General features: G+C 41.2%; 1 protein-coding gene across 5 annotated transcripts in view; it reads left to right on the top strand.

The window, feature by feature from the left end:
* The window catches only part of FGF13 (fibroblast growth factor 13), a 528354-nt gene that overhangs the window by 424941 nt on the left and 77815 nt on the right, over positions 1 to 25598 (top strand). For 4 of the 5 annotated variants that reach the window (XM_012809935.1, XM_012809938.1, XM_012809936.1 and 1 more), the window contains one exon: positions 22796 to 22906. In XM_012809935.1, coding sequence (XP_012665389.1) covers positions 22796 to 22906 — 111 coding nt within the window. Of the gene's footprint in view, positions 1 to 20008; positions 20846 to 22795; positions 22907 to 25598 lie in introns of those variants that run through there. The other variant, XM_003797479.2, reaches the window with a different exon arrangement.

Genomic DNA, 25598 nt, shown 5'->3' with positions numbered 1-25598 from the left:
GGCGTCACAGCTCACAGGAACCTCCAACTCCTGGGCTTAGGTGATTCTCTTGCCTCTGCCTCCCAAGTAGCTGGGACTACAGGCACCTGCCACAACACTCAGCTATTTTTTTGTTGCAGTTTGGCTGAGGCCAGGTTCGAACCCCCCACCCTCGTTATATGGGGCCAGCACCCTACCCACTGGCGCCACCCCAATCCACATTTTTCTATGTACATTTTCTTAGTAGATCACAAAGAATGTATTGGCCTCCTTGGTATCTTATTTACTTCTAGGGTAAATCTAGAAGCACTGTTCTCCCATAAAATTAAATAGGGTAGATTTGTTCCACACTTATTTCCTCTGTGCATCTCATTGTATTTCATCATGTAAAAAGTGATGTGATTATGGGCTTTAGTCAGAATGTTATTTTGTTCACTTAACATTCATTCTCAGGAAGGTTGAACAAATTTGAATTTCATATGATAGCTTTCTTTATGTGCTTCAGTAACTCTCTCCCTTTATATAAGAGGAAATCTTGTTGAAGAAATCTACACATCTCCCCAGTGCCTGGGGGGCCTGAACCAGCAGCAGGGGCCCTTCAGTGGAGGTTACTGCTTCCCTTGCCTCATTAATAGGGATGCTATGCATATTTCCCAGAGAAAATGTTGCTGTTGCAGTTATCCAACCCCAGTAGAAATTTGACACCGAGTAAAACTTGCCTTATTTCCTACCATAACACCTCTGAGTTTCTTTAAAAAAGGAATCTCATTCATACTATGTGCCTTAATGGTATGGAGTGGACTGAACATACACATACATGGTGGACCCAGACCTTAGCCCTCCCTAACTCTGTGATGTTAGGCAAGTTACTTAGTCTTTCTTAGCATGACTTTCTATCTTTAAAAAAATTGAGAGAAACATAATACATACTCTGTAGAGTTATTGTAAGGATTAGAGATATGGTTTGTAAAACTTGGTACTTGATAGGCACTTAACCAGTATGAGCAGCAGCAAAGTGTTAAAAGCAGAGACTCTGGAGCCAGATTGTTTGGGATCAAATCCTGGTTCTGATATGTACTAGCCTTTACTTAGCCTTTACATAGCCTTTACTATGCCTCAGTTTAATCTTCTAAAAGTTATGCATAATATACTACCTATTTCAGCAATAGGATTTGATTAATTAATACATGCAAAGGATCAGTGTTTGCTGCATACAGCAAATGTGATATAAGTATTGCATTATACTCTGTGATGATATACTGTGAAAGAATGATGATATCATTCTTTCTTCATTCCAGATAGCAAACTGGGAAATGGAAGAAGATTGGAAGCTTCAACTGAGTAGTAATCATATCAGTTGGTCTACTGTAGATGGGAAGTTCTGGCTGGTTTTGTGTGTACAGGTCAAGTGTGTTATCAACAGGGATAATAACCAAAGTAACAACTACCATTTCTTGAGTGTGTACTGTATGCCAAGCACATGCTAAGCTCTTTACAAATAGTAGCCATTTAGTTTCACAATAACCTGGGAAGGTAGATACTACAGTTATTTTCATTTCACAACCCTGGAAATTGAGGAACAGAGAGGTTAAATAGCATTCTGAGGTCACATATCTAACATACTACTGGATCAAGTTTCACACCTACATTTCCTACTTACAAAGCTCATGCTCTTAAACCCTCTACCCTATACATAGTCCACCATCTCCTGTACTAAGTGGGAAGCTTACCCCCAGGCTCAGGATTCCTGTGCTTCATGATTTTTCTCAGTTTGATGGAGCAACTGAGTTCAATGGCTGTGTGACAAGTTCACATAAATATTGTATTTCAATTAGTAGTGAACTAATTAAATTCAAAGGCCTTGTTTGTCATATAATTTAGGTCTCTCATTTTGTAGGTGAGGAAATTGAAGCTTAAATCCTGGATTAATTCCAGGATTAGATGGTGCTTTCCTAAAGTTTATTACCAGTTGTTAGGAAACTCAAACCCAGGATGCTTATTTTTATCAAGCCTGCAGTTTGAAAAGTGCCCATGACACTTTTCTTTGATGCAGGTAACTACTGCTTCAAGTTCTGTGGAAGTCTATGAAGACATTGCCTTGTTACAATGCCTAGTCCTTACTTTTGCAAATGCAAAGTCATTCTTTGTCCATTACCAGTAGTATCAATATTTTTGCAGGAAGATGAGGGGAAGGAACTTGAAGCTTCCTGGGCACGTAAAAGTATCAGTAAAATATATGCCAAACATCCCTAGTTAGGAAAGAAACCATTATCTTATCAATACTCTTTGCCCTAAATGTCATTCCTCTACCACAGTCATGAATACCATCCGAAGCCAGCTTCTCTGAAGAAGTAAAGACAAAATTTATAATGTGTGGAGCTGGCAGTCTCAATGCTGAACAATCTTACAGAACTGCTTGCAGAAAACAAAGGTGCAGTTTCTGATTCAGTGAGAAGTACAGGAGCTGTTCTTCACCTGTTTTGACTGCTCGTGCACTGGTTGTTAGGCACAGGGAGTTGAATTCCCTGGTAAATGAGCCCCACATCATGGGCTTTGCTAGCCTTTATGTGTTGCTTTTCTATCAGCAGAGACAAAGGGTGTCCATGGCTCTCCCTACAGACCTGTTGGCACAGTATTATGTGTCTACTTAAGGTGGTACCTTTAATTCAGGAAATAACAAAATTGGGGGGGAAATGATCAAGAAATAGATGTTATTTTAGATATATCTTTTCCTACCTCACAAAATTATATTACTTATTTCCCCATTGTTCAAATTAAGCAGAAATTATATTCAGATTAGAAGGCCTTTGAGGTATTTTCCAGAGTAAGGTAAGAAATAACAAAAGCTACAACCCATAAAATATATTGAACTATTACTCATAAAATAGATAAATTGAAGCAAATCATTATGTGCAAGACAAATTGAATGCAAATTGTTTTAAATAAACTTAAAATTTTTTGGCATAATTTTGGATTTATAGAAAAGTCACAAAGAGAGTTTTTATGTAGGCTCCATCCACTTTTCAATAAAGTTAATATACTGTGGTGTATTTGTCAAAACGGAGAAATCAAAAGTGGTACATTACTAGCAACTAAACCCTAGACTTTATTGGGATTTCATCGGTTTTTCTACTAATGCTCTTGTTCTATTCCAGGATTCAGTCCCGTATAGCGTATTTCATTTAGTCATTATGTCTCCTTAGTATCCTCTGGTCTGTGACAGTTTCTTGGTATTTTATTTGATTTTAGCTCAAACTGTTTAACAGTAACTCCATGTGGCTCATGAGTCCCAAAGATAAGACCGCTGTCTGTTCCAGCAACTCATCTAGTTTACAAATTCTGACCTGAATTTCTAAGAGTCATACTTATAAACATCAGCCCTAAAACTACCTTATGACCAACCTCAGCCTCTAAAGCCCTATAAATAACTCTTTGCTAACTCCTTCATTTTTGTGAGCCACTGCTAAGACTCTCTGAAGGGGGACTGGCTTTTTGTCTGTATATTTCACATACCCAGCTTTGTATGACCAGGACCTTTATATGGGGACTCTGACAGATGGGTCCATAATTATGTGATTCAATTATCCACTAAATGCAAGAATCCCTTCCACAACATCAGATAAGTATTGATACAGGTCCATGCGACCCCACAACCCCTCTGTGAACACTTCCATTGAAAGGATATTGATTACCTCCCAAGAGAGTCCATGCTGCCTATTTTTGGATAGGCCTTATGTTAGAAATGAGCTCTTCATCAGAATGAGCCCTAATCTGTTTCCTTGTAGCTTCCCTTTACCGGCCCTATTTCTGACCTCCAGAAGATCAAGATACTGTATGGGAAGTAAGATCCATATGTAGTCAGTCCCACTTGAGTGGTATAGAATGAGTCAGACAGACTTGGGCGGTCCTAGCTTTATCCACATAGTGTTATTGTTAGTTTTCTGAATTTGAACATAGGACTCAACTTCTCTGAGCCTTAATTTCCTTACCTCAGGATTGTGGTGAAAATTAAATGAACTAACACATGTGGAATTATCTAGCACATTGACAAGCACAGGGAAGGCTTTTAATAAATGATAGTCACCTTTTGATCAGGATGACCACTTCCTAAATACTCAAGATGAAATGTACCATTTATATTATATTGGATTATTATATTCTTTGTTCTGCCTAACAGTAGTGAATTCTAGCTTTTCCTTCTTGATAACTAATTTCTTAAAAGATTTATTTTTCTGTGCCCTTTTTTCCCACAAAAAAAGCTTTAGGCTTAATTAAGCTGTTACTGAACAGAGCCAAAGCATTAAATAACCTGAGAAGATGGGTTTCTAACGTTCATGGATCCCATATATCGCCAACTGGTAGGATTAGTCATGGTAGTGGATGGGAGAGTGTGGCAGGGATTAGCAAATACCTCTGCTAATCAGCAGAATGTGCAAATTAGGCCCTGGCTTATGGCATTGATCTGAATCTCCATGGCAACAATGGGTTAGCTATGTACATGTGAAGAAGTGATTTCAAAGCTGTAAAAAATAAAAGAAAACATTGCACGGAGCATAAAGGGCAAAAAACTGAGGGGGAAGGAATATTCCCACTTCCTGAAGACATTCTTATAACTTTCTGTAAATTTAGTAGTATCTTTACTTTCCCTGAGCCTCTCCTACTGGAAGATTGATGATGTTATCAACAGAAAAAAAGCAAGAAGTAGAAAAAGGTCAGAAATAATCTATAAAATATATAATCCATCCATCTGACCAAATAACCATAAATTAGGATTATTTGCTTATCTGTATGTAGCAAAATTGTCTGGGTTAGCATCCTACTTCCTTCACTCATTAGCTGTGTGACCTTAGGCAATGTTTTTAACCTCACTGAGTCTGGTTGTTCTTATCTGTGGCATGGGGCTAATAATAGTTCTTCCCTTACAGGATTGTTGTGAGAATTTAGATAAGTTAACATACATAGTGCCCATAAAATTCATGTGCAATTTAAAATAGACAACTATTTTTATTAGGCCGTGTTTTAATTATAAATAGAGGGTGGTGCCTGTGGCTCAAGGAGTAGGGTGCCGGCCCCATATATCAGAGGTGTTGAGTTCAAACCTGGCCCCAGCCAAAAACTGCAACCAAAAACCAAACAAACAACAACAACAAAAACAAATGGAAACAATGTTCAGTTATTAAAGTACAGGCAAGAGACTGCTGGCTTCTTGTGAAAGAGAAAGTTAAATCAGGTTAGTAATTTAGTTAGTAGACAACTATTTTAAATTTATGGCCACCCCATATGTAAAGTATTTAGAACAATGCCTGGCCCACATTCTTGAAAAATGTTAGCCGCTATTAGTTTCATCATTATTATTACTGCCAGTTGGTCATCATTCTGAAACATACACTACTTTTCAATTTTATATCCTGTAAAGAAACTGCAGAATGAGAAAGGTTATATTTTTCATTTTCTAATTTTGTTTGTGCTAGAAAAGAGACTTGGAAATGTCAGCCCTTGAGAGGTTTTATAGGTATTATCATTTTCAATTTCAGGAGCACACTTAGGAAAGTGGTAACTGTGATTCTGGTTGAGGCATAGGATCCAAGTAAAGCCACTTTATTGTTTCAACTTTCATCAAAATCTGGCAGGTAGACATCCATAAAAGGTAATGTGATCAAAATTGAGTTAGTTTACCTCAGAAACAGAGTCACCTTTTGAAATATATATGTAGCTCTGAGCAACAAACCCAGGCCCCTGCCCTTTTCACGGACCAATTTTCTGTGTGGTCTCAGCTCATTTTGTCTTGCTGCTGTCTCTGGGTTGATTAGATTTCTAGTCTAAGCAGGATAATTGCTGTAATTCAAGTTTGGATTTAATTTTCAGTGCTTATATTTGATGGGTGATTATTCAAATAGATACTGGGTTACTTGCTTTGTGAGGTCAAATTGTTGCTGCTTTTTTTTTTTTTTATAATGAATGGCAACAAGACATCTGCCAGTCACCACCTGGCAGTTCAAAAGCTTTTGGAAGCGGCCTAATGGGGCAGAAAGGAAGTGAGACCGAGAGTTAGCAACCCTGGGTTTGAAGCCCTGCTGGCCTCCTTTACTATCTTTTCTCTGTTTTTCAATTTTATTTTTGCACCTTTTCTGTAAGCCACCTCCTTTCTTCTTTGGAATAAATTAGTTGTGGGATGTTAGGCAAACCATGACCTTTTGGAGGGACTCAATTTTCTGGTTTGTAAAATAGAGTCAATTGAAACCTACTCTGTCTACTCTATCAGTTTCCGTGCAGATCAAATGAGGAAATGGTCATAAAAAGGCTCCATAAAACCTTAAAATGTTGTACGCTTGTAAAGAGGTATTTAAATATTAGACTATGGCTAAAATGTGGACCACTACAATTACTAACCTGATCTAACTTTCTCTTTCACAAGAAGCCAGTAGTTTCTTACTTGTACTTTAATAAACGAACATTGTTTCTATTTGTTGTTAAAACATGGCCTAAGTCCTGTCAGCTCTAAAATGTTTTTGTACATGAACCTACTCAATCAAAATGGATCTGTCCTGCACTTCATTGCTTCAGATGCCTCCTGCCTGCTTTCCAAAGGGAAAGAGAGAGATAATTCATTTATTCATTAAGCTGTCATTTATTGAGCCCCTATTTTATCCAGATGTGGAGATCCAGAGATGAAGTCCCAATCCCTGTCTCAGAGAGCTTACTGTTTAGTGTGAATGACAAGTAGATAGAAATTAATCACATAGTTGTCATAATCCCTATAGTACAAGTATATGTATAGGGGCTATGGAGCAGAAAAGACTTTGCATGGTGGCAGTTGGAGAAGGTTTTCCAGAGGGGATTATGCCTCAAATAAATCTTGAAAAATTTGCAGGGTGGGACAGAATGGAATTTTCAGGGATACAGCAGTTGGAGTGGCTAAAAGGTGGGAGGGGAGTGTTGTAGAGAAAGGAAATACTTTGGTATGTCTGAAATACAGTGTGTCAGAGAGAGTGGCAGGAAGGAAGTGTGACAAGGAAATCTAAGTCCGGATAATGGAGGGCTTTGTACGTGATGAAGAGCCACTGAAGACCTCTGAACAGGGTGTAGGATGATCAGATTTGTAGGTAGGTTAGAATTGCACCAGTGAGCAGATTAGTTTGAGCACAGGCAAGAGAAGAGGCAGAGAAAACAGGAATCTATGATGAAATTCAGGCAAGAAATGAAACAGGAATGGGTGAAAATGTTAAAAATATAAATTGAGAGATGTAAAGAAGATAGAATCACAGTAGTTGGCTACTCCCTTGTATGTGGAGTGTGAAGAAAGGGAGGAGTTCAGAGTAAGGCTCGGGTGTCTGGCTTGGTTGAAATAGTGGATGTGCCCAGAAAGGAATACAATGCAAGAAACAGCCATAATCACATGGAGTAAGAGAAGAAGATCACTGTGAGGAGATGAATTTGGGTTTGGATTTGTTTAGTTTGAGGTCCTGAGGGGCATTTGGAGTAAAACTATCCATATATGGAGGTTAGAACTGGCTTCTTGTGAAAGGAAAGTTAAGTCAGGTTTATGATTATATTGGTCCCTCTGAACTGCTGAAAGCAATGGAGATTTGTGCAGCTATAACCGATAAATAGTACTTCTCTCCTGCACTATTCATGTGGCTGGGTCCATATCATATTTTAATAGCCAGCAAAATGTTATCTCCTTCTATCTCTTTCCCTCCCCTTCCAAACTCAGCTCGTTCTATATTAACCTTAAACAACATTCTGTCCTCCTTTTTATATAGCAGTGATCACTATTTATAATCCCACATTTACATTGTTTATTATCTGACTCTTCATTATTCTATAATTTCCATGGGAGTAGGATCACATCTGCCTAGTTCACTGCTGAATATCTACCATTCGGCCTGCAACATAGGACCTGCTCAAAGAACATTTGTTGAATGAGCGAATGAAGTCAGTAGAGAAAACACCTAGAAAGAAGAGATTGAAGGAGAAAATTAGAGGGTATAGAACAGACTCCTAAAGGACTCAAATGCTTAGTAAGAGGGAAAGGGACCGGAAAAGGAGATAGAGGAACAATCAAATGCAGGTGTGACAAAAATGAGGAGAGTGGAATGTTGAAAAAGTCAATGACAGGAGATTTGTGTATTAAAAAGAGAATGGTTAATAGTATCAAATGCTGCTGAAAGGTTGTGTAAAGTAATTACTGATAACCAGCCATTGGATATGACATAAGGAGGTTATTGATGACGGTAGCAACAAAAGTTTTGGTGCTATGGTAAAGGTAAAGAATGGGGACTTCTAGTCAGTATGTTGAACTGAGGAATTGCTTGTGCTTACCCAGCCTTCCACAAAAACACAGAAATAGTGTGTAACATATTACCTTAAGTCTTTCACAATACACAACAGAATTCAGAAGTGAAAGAGGAAAGTCTTCAAGTGATAGAAACAAAGAAGCAATGCAGATTCAAAGCAAAATCCAGTAAGCTGTTGAAGCAAAACAGCCATCAAGAATTGCAGCACTGAGTATTTACCCTGGAGCTGAAATTACCGTGTTTCCCCGAAAATAAGACCTACCCCCAAAATAAGCTCTAGCAGGATTTCTATGCATTTGTTAAACGTAAGCCCTATCCCGATAATAAGACCTAGTGATGGCCATGGGTATGCAGCGTATCTGCATAGCCACGCCATGCATTTTGGTGTGGAGAGGAGGACATCCCCTGAAAATAAGCCCTAGTGTGTCTTATTGAGAAAAAATAAATATAAGACAGTGTCTTATTTTCAGGGAAACATGGGAAAGCCACTGCCCTGATACAAAGCCCCAAGTTTACTTCATAAAGCCAGGAGCCAAGAAGTCCTACCTTGTGCATGACAAATAAGGACCTAGAGATACAGAATATAGGTGGGATTCCATCGTAGGCTGAGAGAACCCACCCTGAGTTTATACCACTAATGTATGTTAGGAAATTGTAATAAAAACTGATCTATAACCAGTGAGACACAGAGTGCTGGCAGAGAAAGAAAACAAAACTATTTAGGCAGATTATATGCTACCTCTGGTTTCTGTGGGATTTCTATAGAAATCAGCTCTCTGCTGAAGGTAACCGCACAGTAAGACTTACTGACCAAGAAGAGAAATAAACCACCACAGGAAGAGTCAGTGGTGACAAGAAACAGGGTAATTCGTATTTTAGAAATAACGCAATATGAAAAAGAAAGAAATCTAAATACAGGCACTGGATGCAGAGCTGTACTTCCAAAATTGAAGAACAATTAACAATTGAAGAGGAATACAGTGAGTAGGAATATTTTGAACATGCTTTTGATATATAGTAGAACCTCTGTAAATTGACCACCAAGGTACTGTAACAAACTGGTCAACACATGGAGGTGGTCAACCTAAGGAAGTGGGCCTGCTGTACTGATACGTATGTGTGGTGCGTGTCTGGTCTATGAAAATTGGGTCAGTTTCGGGAGGTAGTCAATGTAGGGAGGTAGTCAGCTATGAAGGCTCTACTGTACTCAAATTTCAGCCAAATCCTAGTCATTCCACTCTAGTAATATTGAAATCTACATAGAGAAATTACTAGGATTATGTGGCACGGACAATCATTTGCACATAATCTTTAATTCATTTGTAAGCTTAAAGTCTTACCATCATCATAAAAAAAAAAATTTAACAACTGCCTATGTGAAAATCTCTGGTCTCCAAGCTCATTCCAGTTAATTAAGGAGGAGAATGGCTAGCTCACTGTAGCATACATGCCAATGTAATTTTCATTTTGATTGGAATCTTTCTAACGAGATTACTTCTTTTTTGGGGGGGCAGTTTTTTTTGTTTGTTTTGTTTTGGCCAGGGCCAGGTTTGAACCCGCCACCTCTGGTAAATGGGGCCAACGCCCTACTCCTTTGAACCACAGGCACTGCCCGGGATTTACTTCTATTAAACCATCTGCTGTTGGCAGTCTTAAATCAATAACGACTGTACACTTAAACATCACCATCGACAATATGTGCTGAATGTTATTAGTGGAAAAGAGAAGACTATCAGTTTACAAGCAGGAAAAAAAAAACTCACATCAGAATATATACATAGCACAGCTGATTTCTCCCAATCCCCACTGCTTCATTATTCTACCAGTAGTCAACATTTCATAGAAAACTACACCACTAGAGAGTGTTTGCAATACATATTAGACCAACTTATTGTCAACTTATTCAAAGTGTGGGGATATAACCATCCAAAGTGTTGTCAGTTCTTTCAGTTGAGGGAAAGTAATATGTCCTGGTGAAAAGATTCCAATTCCAGGAGTCAGTTTAAATCCAACTTGAATGTCTGACTTTCCATAATTTCATTCCCCAACTTCCAAGCTCCTCTCATCCTCCCAAGGTCATCTTCAGGGATCTGTATTTTTCTGAAGCTGAACTTAATTCCTGCCCTCCTGGCTTCTTTTGGGCTCTGAGAAGACTTTAGGCATTTGGTATCACTCTTACAGTGCTTATCACACGTGTTTGTTTATTTGTTTATTTATTTATTTATTTCTCCTCCATTTTGAGGCCAGGAACAGTCACTAGAAAGCCAGTAAAGTAGTTTTTAAGAACACAGGATATGGGCCCAGCGTGGTGGCTCATGCCTGTAATCCTAGCACTCTGGGAGGCCAAGGTGGATGGATTGCTTGAGCTCAGGAGTTCAAAACCAGCCTGAGTAAAAATGAGACCCCCATCTCTACTAAAAATAGAAAAACTGAGACAAGAGGACAGCTTGAGCCCAAGAGTTGGAGGTAGCTGTGAGCTATGATGCCACAGTACTCTACCCAGGGCAACAGCTTGAAACTCTGTCCAAAAAAAAAAAAAAAAAAAAGAAAGAAAGAAAGAAAGATAAAAGGGCGGCCCCTGTGGCTTAAAGGAGTGGGGCACCGACCCCATATGCTGAAGGTGGTGGGTTCAAACCCGGCCCCGGCCAAAAACTGCAAACAAACAAACAAACAAATAAACAAAACAAGATATGAAGTCAGGCTGCACAGATTAGAATCCTGGTTCTACCTCTTCCAACATGAATGAACTCATTAACCTCTCTATGCCTCAGCTTCTTCATCTATATATAAAAAAAGGGATGAGAGCCTAAGGTTGTTGTAAGTATTGAGGAAACAAGGATAGAATACAGTAAGCCATCAATAAGTTCTTGGGCATTGTGACTTTAAGCAAAATGACCTACAGCAGGTCCTTGAATAACAATTTTCTTCAACATCATTTCATTACAACATTGATGAGGAAAAAAAATGGTTTTTTAATGTTGTTTCATTTAAAGTCACAGTTTCCAAGACCCTATCAATGTTAAGTGATGACTTGTTGAACTTACAGTAGTGCCTGGGGTGGAGTCTTAGCACTCAATACATTACAGCTGTTAGTACCTTTATATCCTTTGGGTCTCAACTCAGTGCTTAGCAAATACTTCTCAGTAAATCTTGAGTGAATAAATGAATGAATGAACAAATAAACAAATGCCCGAAACCAAAGCTATTTAACATCTCTTGCCTGAGATCTTTTCTCTAAAATTAGATTGTTGGGTGAGAATCAAGGTCCCCTTTTTGAAATCAGTTTCTAAAATTGCTTGAGGCCTTCAGTGGTTGTAAGAGAAGTTACTAAGTGTTTGTCTTTTGAGACAGAGTCTCACTCTGTCACCCTGAGTAGAGTGCTGTGACATCATAGCTCACAGCAACCTCAAACTCTTGAGGGCTTGAGCAATCCTCTTGCCTCAACTTCCCAATTAGCTGGGACTATAGGTGCCGCCACAATGCCAGGCTAGTTTTTCCATTTTTAATAGAGTCTGTCTTTTCTCAGGGTGGTCTTAAACTCCTGAGCTCAAGCAATCCACCCACCTCCACCTTCCAGAGTGCTAGAATTACAGGTATGGGACACTGTGCCCAGCTTACCAAACAAATTTAATCAGTCGATTGTACTTTTAACTGTTTTTCAGAAGGGAAAAGTTAGGGCAGATGAGTTAGAATGGGTATTGGAGAAACTCCTGATTGCAAAAGGATAGTCATGGGATTCTGACTTTGGAAGTGAATACACTGTGTATAATATTTTTCTCTCTTTTGGCTGAACTCAAACTTCCTGTAGCTGAAAGCAGATGGCACAAAAAAGCTTACAGTGTGCAAAGCCAGTTTTCCCTATATGAAAAGAACTGAGAGAATTGGGAATGCTTTAATTTCTTTTCTCTGCTAAATAGTGATGGAGAGAAAGACCTAGTAAGTGTCCTTTGGGTCTCATAGTATTCCAAAGCCCCAGATTACCTGAGTCAGGACAAGTCCTTGTGTCAAAATGTAATATTTCTTGGGTTGGAAAATTCAGAATAGACTTAAGCAGTGATTTTTAATCATTTAATTTTGGTGCGAACACAATGTTTTCTTTAAATATATTTCTGTAAGAAGTTATTATTAAATGTGTTATGAACTGTGCTCATAACTATGCACAGGTCATATGTATTCTTTTTTATTTAGCAATTCACTTGCTAAAAGAAAAAAACAAAACAGAGTTGAAAATCATTCTATATTCTATCTTTGTCAGTCACCCAAGCCAAGAGATAGGCATATCCAGGCACCACTGCTCAGCAACCCAAATTCCAGACCCAGTGCCAAAGAAGAAAGAAGTAGTATTTAAAGGGCTGGCCTTGTACACATAAATTGTATTTATTGGCTGAGGATTCTCAGTTTAAATACTGGCACCACCACTTGTTTACTATCCAGGAAAACATAATTATGTAATTTCAATTGTCTAGACCTCACTTTCCCCACCATGGCAATGGCAATAATGATAATGCCTGCCTTCCAGGTTCTTGTAAGGACTAAAGCAGATAGTGTTTGTTACAGCACTTAAGTCGCTTGCCCAATTATAACCATAGTATTTACTGAGTGCTATCACCATTTTTAACCCCGGTGTTACCAAAAAAATAAAATAAAATAAAATCTGAAGCGGAGAAGAGAGTTTTAAAACCATCTAGGGCCTTGGTCCAGTTCTCAGACAGGTCACGGACCTATCCTTTGTCACCTCCTTAGAATCTGGAGGATAATATTGCCTCCAAATTCAGCAGGGTCTCCTGCCCAAATCCTGGCCAGTTCTGAAGAGATTTGTTAAGACTCTTAATCCTGAGAGAGCACTGACATATTTTCCCATTATCTCTCTGCTACCCCCCCAAAATGGAAACTCTTGCTAGGAAATTTATAGAAACAGTGCCATTGGCAAGTAGGAAATCAATCCAGTTTTTCCTGTGCTGGTTGTGAATACTGCCTTCATATGCTAAGTAACAGTGACCATTAGGTCATTTGCACACATAGCATTCCCTTCCTCAAATCCTTAGCTTAGGCCACCTTCTTCCACTGACCTTGTTGCCTGAAACAGCTTAGATCCAGAAAAATTGGATTGTCTGCTTTTGCTTCAAATCCTCCATCATTTTCTCCCTGAATTTTCATTTAGATTACTTAGTTCACTGGGCAAGAAATGAACCTAGTGTTACAGATATTTTGCTTCTGAGTCTTGCACATTTGTAGTCTGCCATAAATGTTTCATCGGAGAAACACTTCATTTATGTTTGTTAGCTACCAGTCAGTTCATAAAAGAGCAATTGTTCCTTTAAGATCTTCAAATCTTATTGAATAAAACTGAATTGAATTCACTTGGAGAACCTGATGTTTTTGTTGGCTCTGGAGGTTCTGTCACCACTGAAGTAACCCATTTGGTTAACAGTAAATTTATTGTTTCTACAAAGTGTTTTGTATAGGTTGGTCAAAAGAAACTTGAGGAAATGAATGTGGCTGCCTTGTTCCACATGCTCCAGGCTCATCTAGTATGCTCTTCCAAAGGCAGAAGCGCTAGCTCTCCACTTGCCCTATAAGATGGTACCGGTACCTTAAGCCTCCCTGATAATGAGGTTGCTGCCCTTTCCCTCTTTCCCGAGGACCACTTCTTGGTGTCAGCTCATGAGTATGTAAGTAGTAGTGTAGGTTTTATGACAGAATTGAAGAGGCTTGAGGGAAATCAATCCACATACCTTGCCAGAGAAGTAACGTTTTAGTTGTATTCACAAAAGCTTTCATACAAGGAAAATCAGTAGTCAACTGTTGTATTTAACAATCCTTACTAAAAAGAATGTTTTCCTTGTACAGAACTTAAATCCCCACATATTGAAGCTTAAGCTTATTTCCCTGCATTTTCTCCTTATGATCAAGAGAGAAACCGCCACCCTAGGAAGCTGCTGTTTCTCTCTAGATTTTATTAAATGGCCAACCAGGTAATCAGAGGCCTTGAACTCTCAATGTTACAGCTTCTATGGCTAATTAAATGGCAAAGAGCTGAATTCATGGGCATGATTAATACCATCAGGGTGTTTTATGGTTTTAATGTTCATAAATTATGACTGAACAATGAAATTTTTATGTGGGTTATAGGATTTTTCTTCTTAAGGATCAGAATTAATCAGTGTTTTCTCAATTGATTTTAAATATAAATCAGAGGTAGCGTCAGTAAATTCTGTAGCTTAACTATTTAGAGAATGATCTCAGAGGGAGGACATAATGAAGACCAAGCCACCATCCTAGTGTGTTGCAAGGCTAGAGTCCTGAATTTTCCTTCTGAATACAAATCAGGAGAGCCAATCAATTTCTAAAAAATTGGTTCTGGAGAGTGTCGTTTGTGAAGTACAACTCCCCCAGTGATCTGACTAGGAAAAACTATTAGCCACCTAAAAAAAAGTATCAGAATATGCTACAGAACACAGTAGTCACTCTTTCTGTCCCTGAAATTCTAGTGTGACATTAACAAGATTTCTTTAAATGGCATTTTTCTTCCTCCTTGGAGTTAAGTGGCTAGAGCCTATTCTAATGGCTTTTCTCTAATCTCCTCATTTGTATTTCTATGCAGTTGTTTCTCTGGACTTTTGTACATAATTAGGTAGACCAAGAAAAAGGTGATGCCTGGCTGCCCCATCCCTAAATATTCTCTTTGCTGCCCTACCCAGTGAATGGGGCTATCCCAATGTTGCTTGACCTTGGTGCCCTTGAACCTGTCTCCCTTTCCTCCCTTGAGCTCATCATCAGTTTTGGACCCGGGAACTGGCCACGCAGATGTTATGATAAACTGTTAGTGGTGATGGAGAGCAAACTGGCAAGTTGCCTTGATTAAGTTTATCTTCAGGGAAGAAAAGTGTTTGAAATCTCTCCTTTTCAGAGTTTCAGAAAGACAGCCAATTCTTTCCTGCTGAAAAGGGATTGAGGCTGCTTCTGATTAGGCTGTCTGAATTCTCTCATTTTTACTCATCACAGTCACATCTGTTTGGGTTTCTGTCTTTCTCCTGGAGATGCCTCTTGAGAGTAGGTCCCCTCGGCTTCCTTACAGCTCATCTGAGGCCTGCCAAGAGATTGGCGGAGAACGATCAGCATTCTATGCCCTGATAACTCACATAACTCTCTCTGAAAAGAATGTTAAAACCTGGTTCCCAAGTGAAACCATGAGGAGTGGAACCAAAAGGACTTTTGTGTTTTTCTTTGAGATCCAGTTTAGAATTGATGTTCTGGTGGGGTAGGAAGGGAGTGGAGAGATGCCAAGTATGAGGAAGGGAAGATAAAGAGATAGAAGGAAAAGGGGCATATGTAAAAAATTCATAGACTCCCAGACTCAAAAAGGCTTTAAGGAACTATAAGAATCTTTTAACTTTTTTCATAAGAAATTGTACAATGGGCCCAGTATATAAAATGGATGATATAAGAAGATGAAATAGTCAAGTGGTTATAGTTAAAATAGATGATGGCTATGGGTCAAACATTGGTGAAGGAACTTATGTCCATATACTCTCACCATATGCAGAATACAATTTGAAAGACACCAATCTTGTCTAAGCATTATTAAAGATAGGAAAATTAAGCCTGTAGTATAGAGAAATGACATACCTGAGGTCACATAGTCAGTTAGTGGCAGACTAATCCTATATGCCACCTGTCAGCCAGCCTAGAACTCTGGGATCCGAGATAGAGAAAGGAGCTAAGAATGCTTTATTTCTGAACATGGTCAAGAAGGAAGCTTGGTAGGCAGTGAAATGGGAGAGAGGGAGTCTGGGAGGAAAAAGGAGAATGTACCCACCCAGCATACAGGTGTTGGAAGCACTAAGGTTAAGCAGAGTGAATTGAAACTCTAAAAATCTAAAGGAGATCCAGCAAGTTCCATATCAAGGGTACCGTATGAACTGCTAGGAATAAATCAAGACAGGAGAAAAAGGCATTTGGAGACAGGTGTCAGTGGAGAGTTCTTTATTCTTCCTTTTGTTAAAGTGCCATAATATTGGTCTAAGGTGGCAATAGGGAAGAAAGTAAAGGCAAAATATGTTTCTCTGGAATTGGGTGCAATTCTGTCTTTTGTTATGCCTTCTTCAAGTGGATGGGGCTTTGCCATGGTTCCCGTTGATTTAAGAGTAATATTCACACTCTTCTCTGAATTCCTAAGCACCTGGGGAAGAGACATAAGCATTAGGAAAGCATGACAATATCTGCTTTTTTATTAATGGTAAAGTTGATTGGACGTTATGATATAGACCCAAATTTAAACTGGTCTTCTTTTCACTTTCCACCCCAGATTGAACTTTCCTCTAGGCACAGGCCTCTGTGAGTTCTCCTAGTGGAGGAGAATGGAGTATGCACTTGACGTGCAGGCAGACAGATCACAGAATTAGAAATCCCCTTTCCCAGTTCCATCATTAATTTCCCATGTGTTTTCCTGTCCATGAAGAACAGTGACTTGAGGGGGATGTAAAAAGGCAGAAGTACCTTTTGTAAGCTGACAAGAACATGTGCCAGGGGGAGAGACTGGTTTCCCTAAATTTTTAGATTATAAAATTTAATTAAGGAGATAAGGATTAGGGCAAGAAAGGCTTCCACAAACACCTGTAGAATCATCCAGTTGTCAGCTTTGGCCCAGTGGTTCTTTTTTTTTTGGCCGGGGCTGTGTTTGAACCCGCCACCTCTGGCCTATGGGGCTGGCGCCCTACTCCTTTGAGCCACAGGCACTGCCCATGGCCCAGTAGTTCTAAGAACTCATGGCGAAGAGTTTAATTCTCTATCAAAAAAGCTGTAGGCTCGGCGCCTATAGCTCAACCGGCTAAGGCGCCAGCCACGTACACCTAAGGTGGCGGGTTCGAATCCCCAGCCCGGACCCGCCAAACAACAATGGCGGCTGCAACCAAAAAATAGCCGGGCGTTGTGGCGGGCGCCTGTGGTCCCAGCTACTTGGGAGGCGGAGGCAGGAGACTCGCTGGAGCCCAGGAGTTGGAGGTTGCTGTGAGCTGTAATGCCACGGCACTCTGCCCAGGGGGACAGCTTGAGGCTCTGTCTCAAAAAAAAAAAAAAAAAAAAAGCTGTAAATGGTAAATAGGAGTTAGAAACTGGAGGGATATATTTACATGTTTGTGTTTGCAATTCTGTAATGGTAACTGCCCCCCCGCCCCATGCCCTATGATAGAGTGGCCATAAAGTGCACGTGCAATTTAAAATAGTGTGCAATTTAAAATTGAAATGAACTTCATGGCCACTCTGTATATCCCTGAAATCTTCTTGGGATCTGTTTACTTCAAATAGCCACCAGTGTGGCCATCCCAGTTATTTTATAGGCATCCTAAAAATACTCTATAATGATGTTTGCAGGAGCAAACAGCGAGAACTCGTGGGAAAGCCCTTTTCATTTTCCCAATACCAACCCTCATTCTTCCCAAGGTCTGTCCCTTTCCTGAATTAGATCTTTGTCCCTCTTTAGCTTTTTCATGTTTGCTCCAGATCAGGGTCCCAGGAGAGAAGCAACAGCAAGGGAAAAAGTCTTTGGAGTTAGTGCTCAGCAGAAGGTAAAAACTTGCAGAGGGACTCGGCGCTGGTAGCTCAGTCAGTAGGGTGGCCACATACACCAGGGCTGGAGGGTTCGAGCCCAGCCACGCCTGCTAAACAACAATGACAACTGCAACCAAAAAATAGTGCCAGGCATGGTGGCAGGTGCCTGTAGTCCCAGCTACTTGAGAGGTTGAGGCAATGAAGCAAACTCTTGCTTAAGCCCAAGAGTTTGAGGTTGCCATGAGCTGTGATGCCACAGCATTCCACCAAGGGTGACATAGTGAGACTGCCTCAAAAAAAAAAAAAAATGCAGAGGTAAAAATAGGGACCTCTTAAGTTCCTTACCTCCTCTAAATATTTGGCCCTGGTCAAAGCTTCTTGGGACCCCTCTTTTGCTGAGATCATTTCCCTTCTGAGTGCCTAAAATTTAGCCAATTTTATTCTGAGCTGGGAAATACCTTGTTATCCTTCATAATCTATATAAGTCAGTCATGCATCAATTATTTGCAGCAAACTTGTAGTGGGCATAGCCATGGGACAGGAATTGTGCCAGTGAATGGGAATATAATGGTGAACAAGACTCTGTCCCAATTTTCCAGGTTTTGAAGGTCCAGTGGGAGCAGATCAGGTATTTTCCCCCATGAAAGTTTAAAGTGGTTACTAGAATTGACTGGAGGTGCTAAAACTCTTTTCTATTTTGTCCTTCTTTTCCCTTTGGGAAAGCCAAAAGCAAAAATGAGTAGACACAAAATTTCAGACCCTGTGGCACCATTCTCCTGTAACTACCCATTTCAGCCCCCACAACCTTCATCCCAGCCTGCCTTAAGAGATACAACAGTGCTTCTGATGGAGCAAGAGATATTTCAAGATTAAGGAGAAGTGGAGGAGGGGTAGCAGCAGCTTGCCCTGTGAAGCAATGAAATATAAGGAAGGATCAGGTGATTCCGCTATGATGCGCTAAGGCACCAGAAATTGTTTCAGCACTGCTTAGTCTGAGCTTGTTGGGAGGCCAGACAAGAAAAAGGGGTTGAAATCTGGGGCTAAGCTGAGCATTTGGTTTTGCATCTACATCAGTTCTGAAAAGATGGAGAGGGGGAAGTGTAGGAGTCCAATAAAGACAGTGTAGTGGCAGTTCCAAGATAGAGCAGCCTTACTATGTAGGGCTTCCTTTTTAGTCTCAGAAATCAAGTAAAATAGTAAAACAATTGTGTCTGTTTGAAGGTAGGGATGTGGACGGACCATTCTCTTTGCTGCAATTGTGGCCTCAAAACCCCTTCTTTTTTCTCTTCCAGAATAAAACAGACCACAGAGAGAGGACAGAACTTTGAATAGAGTGAGGACAGCAAAGAGCCAGACTAGATTCATGAATTGGAGGAAGGGAGGTTGCCTGAAAAACAGAAGTTAGGAGATTGGAGATGGGCCAGCGCTTAAAGAGGCAGAGCTATGCATTCCCCAGATACTGTACCGCTTATGTTACAAGACCCCAGCTCTCTGCTTGTATCCCAAACCCAAACGAACAGATGAGGGTGCATAGAAAAAAAAACCCGGGGGTCCGGCCGCACAAATCGGCATGAAATGAAAAGTCAGCAAAAACCACTGGGTGGCAGCGTGGTGTGCGGGCGCAGCTCTGCAGTGCCCGCTGCTGCTGCTGCCGCGGGGGCTGAGCCCGTCTGGGAACCCTGGTCTCCTCTCCCAAATGGCTACAAGTGTTGCCATGCAAAATACCTCAGCAGGGTGGTGTTTTGGGGGGTGGGTGGGATGAGTCCGAGCCTTCGGCAAGGGTCTGGCGAACTTCCTGAGGCTCTATAGCGGGCACAATCTAGCCAGCTGGAACACTAAGGAAACACCCCCACCCCGCCATCCCCCATCGCCGAGCAAACCCCCGCTCCTTCCACCCAACTACCTCATCCTCGTGCCGCCTCCATCACTGTTTCCTCCCAAAGCTCCTTTCGGGGAAAGCCGAGGAGAAAGAAAGGTTTGGGCGATGGGGCAGTACCTAAGCCCCTACAGGTGTTAGCCCGACCGGACGGCTGGGGACTTGGGGGGGTGGGGCGGGTGGGGGCGGCCGGCAGCAGTGGGCTCGGCTGCTCGGGAGGGAGGGGCCGCCGCGGGAGGGGGCTGCAGAGAAGCAGCCGCGCGGTTCCGGAGGGTGCCTGCGGCGACTGAATTCCTGTGCTGCGACTGTGCCGCGCCCAGAGCAGCAGCAACAGCGAAGATGCGAGGCCATTACCTGTTTGATCCCTGCCGGAAAGCTGGCACGGGCCAACTTTTCCCGATTATCAGGCCAAGAAGTTGCAAGGACTAGTGGAAGACTCGGCGGGGCCAGGGCGAGGGCGCGCTCCCCCGCGCACTTCCCCCTCCCGCCTCCCTCCGGCCGCCCGCGCTCCCGGCCTCTCCCGCCCGCGCTCCTTCCCTCCGCCCGCCTCCCTCTCCGGCCCCCTCCGCGCGGCACAGGGCGGGGGTGCCGCCAAACTCCGACCCGAACCACTTGGACTTGCACAGTGTCCTCGGGGGCGCAGGGGCCGAGCATACGCAGCCGCGCAGCTCTGCCTCCGCCTGCCAGTCTCGCCCGCGATCCCGGCCCGGGGCTGTGGCGTCGACTCGGACCCCGGCAGCCAGCGGCCCGCGCCGGAGCCCGACCACCGCCGGGGGAGCTCGGACGGCATGCTGAGCCCCCTCCTCGGCTGAAGCCCGAGTGCGGAGAAGCCCGGGCGAACGCAGGCTAAGGAGACCAAGGCGGCGAAGGCTCGAGACAGCGGACGAGCAGCGGAGAAGGAGGAGGAGAACCCACAGAGGGGCAGCAAAAGAAGTGGTGGTGGTGGGCGTCGTGGCCATGGCGGCGGCTATCGCCAGCTCTCTGATCCGTCAGAAGAGACAAGCCCGCGAGCGCGAGAAATCCAACGCCTGCAAGTGTGTCAGCAGCCCCAGCAAAGGCAAGACCAGCTGCGACAAAAACAAGTTAAATGTCTTTTCCCGGGTCAAACTCTTCGGCTCCAAGAAGAGGCGCAGAAGAAGACCAGGTGGGAAGGGGCTTTAGTTTTGTTTTGTTGTTTTTTTTTTTTTTTAATTTTTTCCCAAACTTTACGAGAGTGGAGGGGCACGGTGGGGGGGGGGCGGGAATGTAAGCATAGGTGACTTCGTCGGTGGCCCCTCTTGTGCGGATGAGGCCACCTAGCTGGTGTGCGTGCGTGGGAAGGCGATTGCTTTCTTACCTCCTTCGTAACAGTAATAGGCTTGCTGCATTGCAACTGCCCTGGGACCCGCGCAAAGCCTGGGGGCATCCCCTGCCCAAGCGGCGCGCCCTCAGCTTCAGACATGTCACATGCGTACACGTCTGGTGGGCTCTGGACAGGCGTGACCTAGACAGAGCTATGATGTGCGTGGCGTGGAAACTGCAGGCTCAGGGCTGGGCAGACACCATTGCCCGGCCCCCTTCCCAGGGAATCCCTCTCCAGCCTTTATCTCTGCCTGTCAGACCCTTCCCCTCCAGCTTTCCACCCTCAGGGGATGCGGGCTTCTGCTGTCTAGGCATTGCGTTTCTTTGATTACTTTTAAGCTTTTCGGGACAGGCTTGACTTGTGGTGCAGCTTTGAAATGTTTGCTGGGGCGATGCGCGCAGCGCGGGGGGGGGCGGTTTCTAGAATCTTGCGGCAAAGAGTTTAGTGATTGTTTAGACTAGTAAAACTGTGGTTAACGACTACTAAAATGTGGGCTTGAAGGGGGAACTTCGTTTAAACTCATAGCCAGAATCGTGGGTCCTTTTGAATCTTTTCAGTGATAGGAGTAGCGAGATATTCCTGTGAGGGGAAATTCAGACAGCTCTAGAGCTCTAGGTGTCAGGTTGCGTCAGGGTAAACCTTCAGGCGAATGTGCTGCTTATTTGCCAATCTTAACAAAATGAATCTTTTACACTGTTTTCTACTTTTTACCACATAAGTGGTGTAGAAAATCAGACTTAGTGATTGATCTGTTTTTTCTTTACTTATGTCTTCTATACACCCTGGGATGGAAACGCAGATCTACGTTTTCTGTTTGCACAAAGTTTTTAATGCATTAGCTGTAAATTAGGGTTCTTTTTAAAAGGCTTAAGTGATTGCAAAGCATGATTATGTGGCGTGAATAATCATATAAATATTATTTCAGAGCAGGTGTCTGTATTCAGTTAAAGCAAATTTTGGATAATATGGCCATTATTGGTAAATTAGGCACTTGAGTAATCTATGGTGATTCATAATTAAAAATCATTTTAATTAAGATCTCATATTTTTGATAATCACATTTTTAATACTAAATTTGAAAATAAGTCTGCACTAATTTTTTTCATCTTCATGAACAAAAGCCCTGTTCTTTCACACCCATTAGCTGTAATGATAATTAATATAATAGGGTATAGTGATGGTTGTTTTAGCTCCCCCTCCCTTTCTTGTATCAAAGCCTCGATTTTCCAAATGAAGAACATTTGATGGGATTCTAAGTTGTTTATGCATTTTCAACCTCTTAGAATAGAGGGGATTATTTATCCAAATTGTGGTAATTCTGAAAGAGATCTTTGCTGGTGGGTTTTTGGTACCTGGCTGGCAAATGACTCTAAGTTAATCATCTTTGTGTCTCTTCTTTTCGTTTCACATGAAAAGTGGTACATTGTGAAAAGACAGAACATGTCATTTGCCAACCCATTCCAGAGACTCAGTGAGACTACTACTCTGTAAGCCAAAGGAAAGGCTTCTCAAACTGTAGAAGCTTCAGGGCTTCCTCCTGTCTGCAGGTAGAAATCAAATACTTCTTCGTTCTGGAGATTCATTCTGAAACTTGGAGTTTCCTTGTTTTCTTTTCTCCAAGTGACTCTTTAAAAGTGTAGTTTGACCTTTTTAACCCAAATTTGTAAATGAAATTAGAATTTTAAATTCTGCGTCTTTTCAATTACACGTGGACAATTTATTAATTGATCCAAACCATTGTTCTCTTTGCAGAGCCTCAGCTTAAGGGTATAGTTACCAAACTGTACAGTCGACAAGGCTTCCACTTGCAGCTGCAAGCAGATGGAACCATTGATGGCACCAGAGATGAGGACAGTACTTATAGTAAGTGACTGCAAAATAAATAGTATATGCCAGCTTGTTGTCAACACTGTGTTCTTTCTATTTGCTTTTAAACAAATAATCCCTGCTAAGTCCTGGAGTGAATGCAAAATATACTTGCACTACATAATCCTGTTTACACAGGTTAACCAAAAGGAAGTTGAACATGAAAAATATCTAAAATAGTCAGCTAGAGCAAATAATGTTGACACCATCTGAACACCATCTGAAGAACGATCCAAATGTCATCTCCATGGTAATCTAGGTAGATTTATGGCTGTCCTTTGGGTTTTATTACTTTTTTTCCCACAGAAAATTTACTCTCCCACATGCTGATCCTGAAATAGCATGTTATCTCTACTCTTAAGAATCGGTCTCAGCCCCAAAGAGAGGAGTGGTTCATACCAGGAAAATTCATCACTACGAGCTTTCACTCCTGCTGTCCCATCCACACACACTCTGATAACTCTGAGACTAATAGGATTTTAACACTGAGATACCTCCACAGGTTAGTAAAGGGATTTCTTTTAGTGCTTTATTTTTAACCATGGCTTAATTAAAGATCAAATCAGAGACCATCATGGGGAACCTAAAAAGGAAATGCATCAAAAATAATGTCAATTTTATTTCTAATTATTGAGGGAAAGTGATCCCAAAATGTTACCTAATCTTTAAATACATAGGTTTTTATTTATTTAGAGTAATAAAAACATCATCTCACCAATAGTCTACTTTCTCTTCAGTGATAATGATTGGTATTTTCTTACAATTTGTAGATTTCTGCAGATCTATTAAATGTTCCGTGAGGCTAAAACACTAAGTTTTTGCGATTCATTCTCTGTTTTTCCCAATTTCTACTGAATTTCCCTCAAACTTTGATAATTTCCTAGTAATATTTCTATCACAGGCTGAGAATACAGCCAAGAAAAGTGCTCTGAATGCTAATAAGCATTCTGCGACTTTCTTAGAGGTGCATTGCTACAGACACCAAAGCCATTGACAGGGGTCTCAATGTGAAGAGTAATGAGTTTCACACCTTTTAGAAATGCTTCCTGGGCTAATGGCCAAGCTGTGACCTCAAGAGGAAGTCACTTTTAATTCCTCTTGAAGGAAGCTCTGTTGGTACTGAGGTTGAATAAACCATACTGAATGGTACTCACAGTTTGGCAAAATGCTATATTACTGTTGTGATATTAAAGTTTTATAGTGAATCCTAGTTGTTAATTTATGTATACCATTCTATTTGAAACAGCTGAGTATAACTGGAGAGTTTCACTATAATCAAATAATAGGTTTTAGTACATGATGATCAGTTAAAAAAAATTTTCCATATATTTTATGTACGTATTAGTGTTGGGATCTTATCTACCCTATTTTCCAAAGTATATCAGAAAAATGGGTGTGTGGGCACTGTTGAAGGAAAGTTCACGGTTAGGTACCAATGAGCCTCATCCAGGCAAATTTTTCCCCCATCTATTTTTAACCTCTCCTCCAGGTGCAAATCAGAGAAGAGATACTTTGAGTCCAGCGTTCACAAGTGTTTCCTGAAAAGAAAGAATTTTAAAAAACAACAACTCGTGTGCTGTCTCTTATTAACAGCAATATGCCAAACTCATCAAGATCACATTGTATGTAATAATTTAAAAGGTGCATAGCTCTCTATCTCACACACATACACACAAAAGCACATAAAGCAAGGCTCCATTTCTTACTATGGGGCTATAAATCATATAGTTGGTTTTGCTCTTCCATTCCTACATATGCATAGCTTTTGCTTTGGTTGCCTTATAACTGTGACTGATAGGCATGGGATTTCTGTGTACCAATGACATTGAAAGACCTTTAAAGAACATAGCCTGACAAACAAGAATCTATGTTTAGGCAATTTGATATAAAGAGAGGTAAGTGAACCAAAAGTAAGTATTGTCAAGTATCTCAAAGGAGATAGCAAGTCAGTGGGGGCTTAACTCTACTGATGCCAAGAGTGACCAGAAGCTAGTGAGCTCAGCTTCCCCACTGAGGCATTTGTGGGGCATAAGCCATCATGAAAAAGAAGGTTTAACAATTAAACTGACATAGCAAGAAGTCCAAGAACCCATCCAAATTGATTCTTTTATTCCTTAAAGACAAGCAGTTTTCTTGGCATTATTTTTTAACTATTTTAAGTGAGTGAAACAAGAATACAAATTGGGTTTTTTCAACTATCACTCTTTCATTGATATAGTATTTTCTTAATATATATTCCTGGTTTTACGCTTATTTTTTCTTACTTTTCTTATTTTTATCATATTTTTCTTATTTGATTGATTTTATGTTCTTTTAATTCCGATGTGGTAAGCAACATCGTGGTAAAACAAATCAGTTCACATTTAGCCAGAGAGAGTCATTTCTTAAAACATATGTTTAATATTATGTAGTTAAGTTACTCTATGAAAATCTATTGCAATGGCAAGTGTCAGTCCAATAAAGTCTCATCGTGAGCAAACCAGCCATTATAAATTATGTATTTTCTCCTGAAAAGGAAAAGATGGTAGATATTTCGTGGCATTAGTTCTATTGTGTCTGCCCTGGGTGCAGTGAAGGCTCGCTTGCCACTTCTCTTCAAACCTGCAGTAGTGGCTCGGCGCCTATAGCTCAACCGGCTAAGGCGCCAGCCACGTACACCTAAGGTGGCGGGTTCGAATCCCCAGCCCGG

This window comes from Otolemur garnettii, unplaced genomic scaffold (assembly GCF_000181295.1).
Source record: "Otolemur garnettii isolate 467f Iridium unplaced genomic scaffold, OtoGar3 scaffold00117, whole genome shotgun sequence".
In the NCBI taxonomy this organism is placed as follows: domain Eukaryota; kingdom Metazoa; phylum Chordata; class Mammalia; order Primates; family Galagidae; genus Otolemur; species Otolemur garnettii.
The sequence above is the reverse complement of the archived record's forward strand: the minus strand, read 5'-3'. Positions and strand labels throughout refer to the sequence as shown.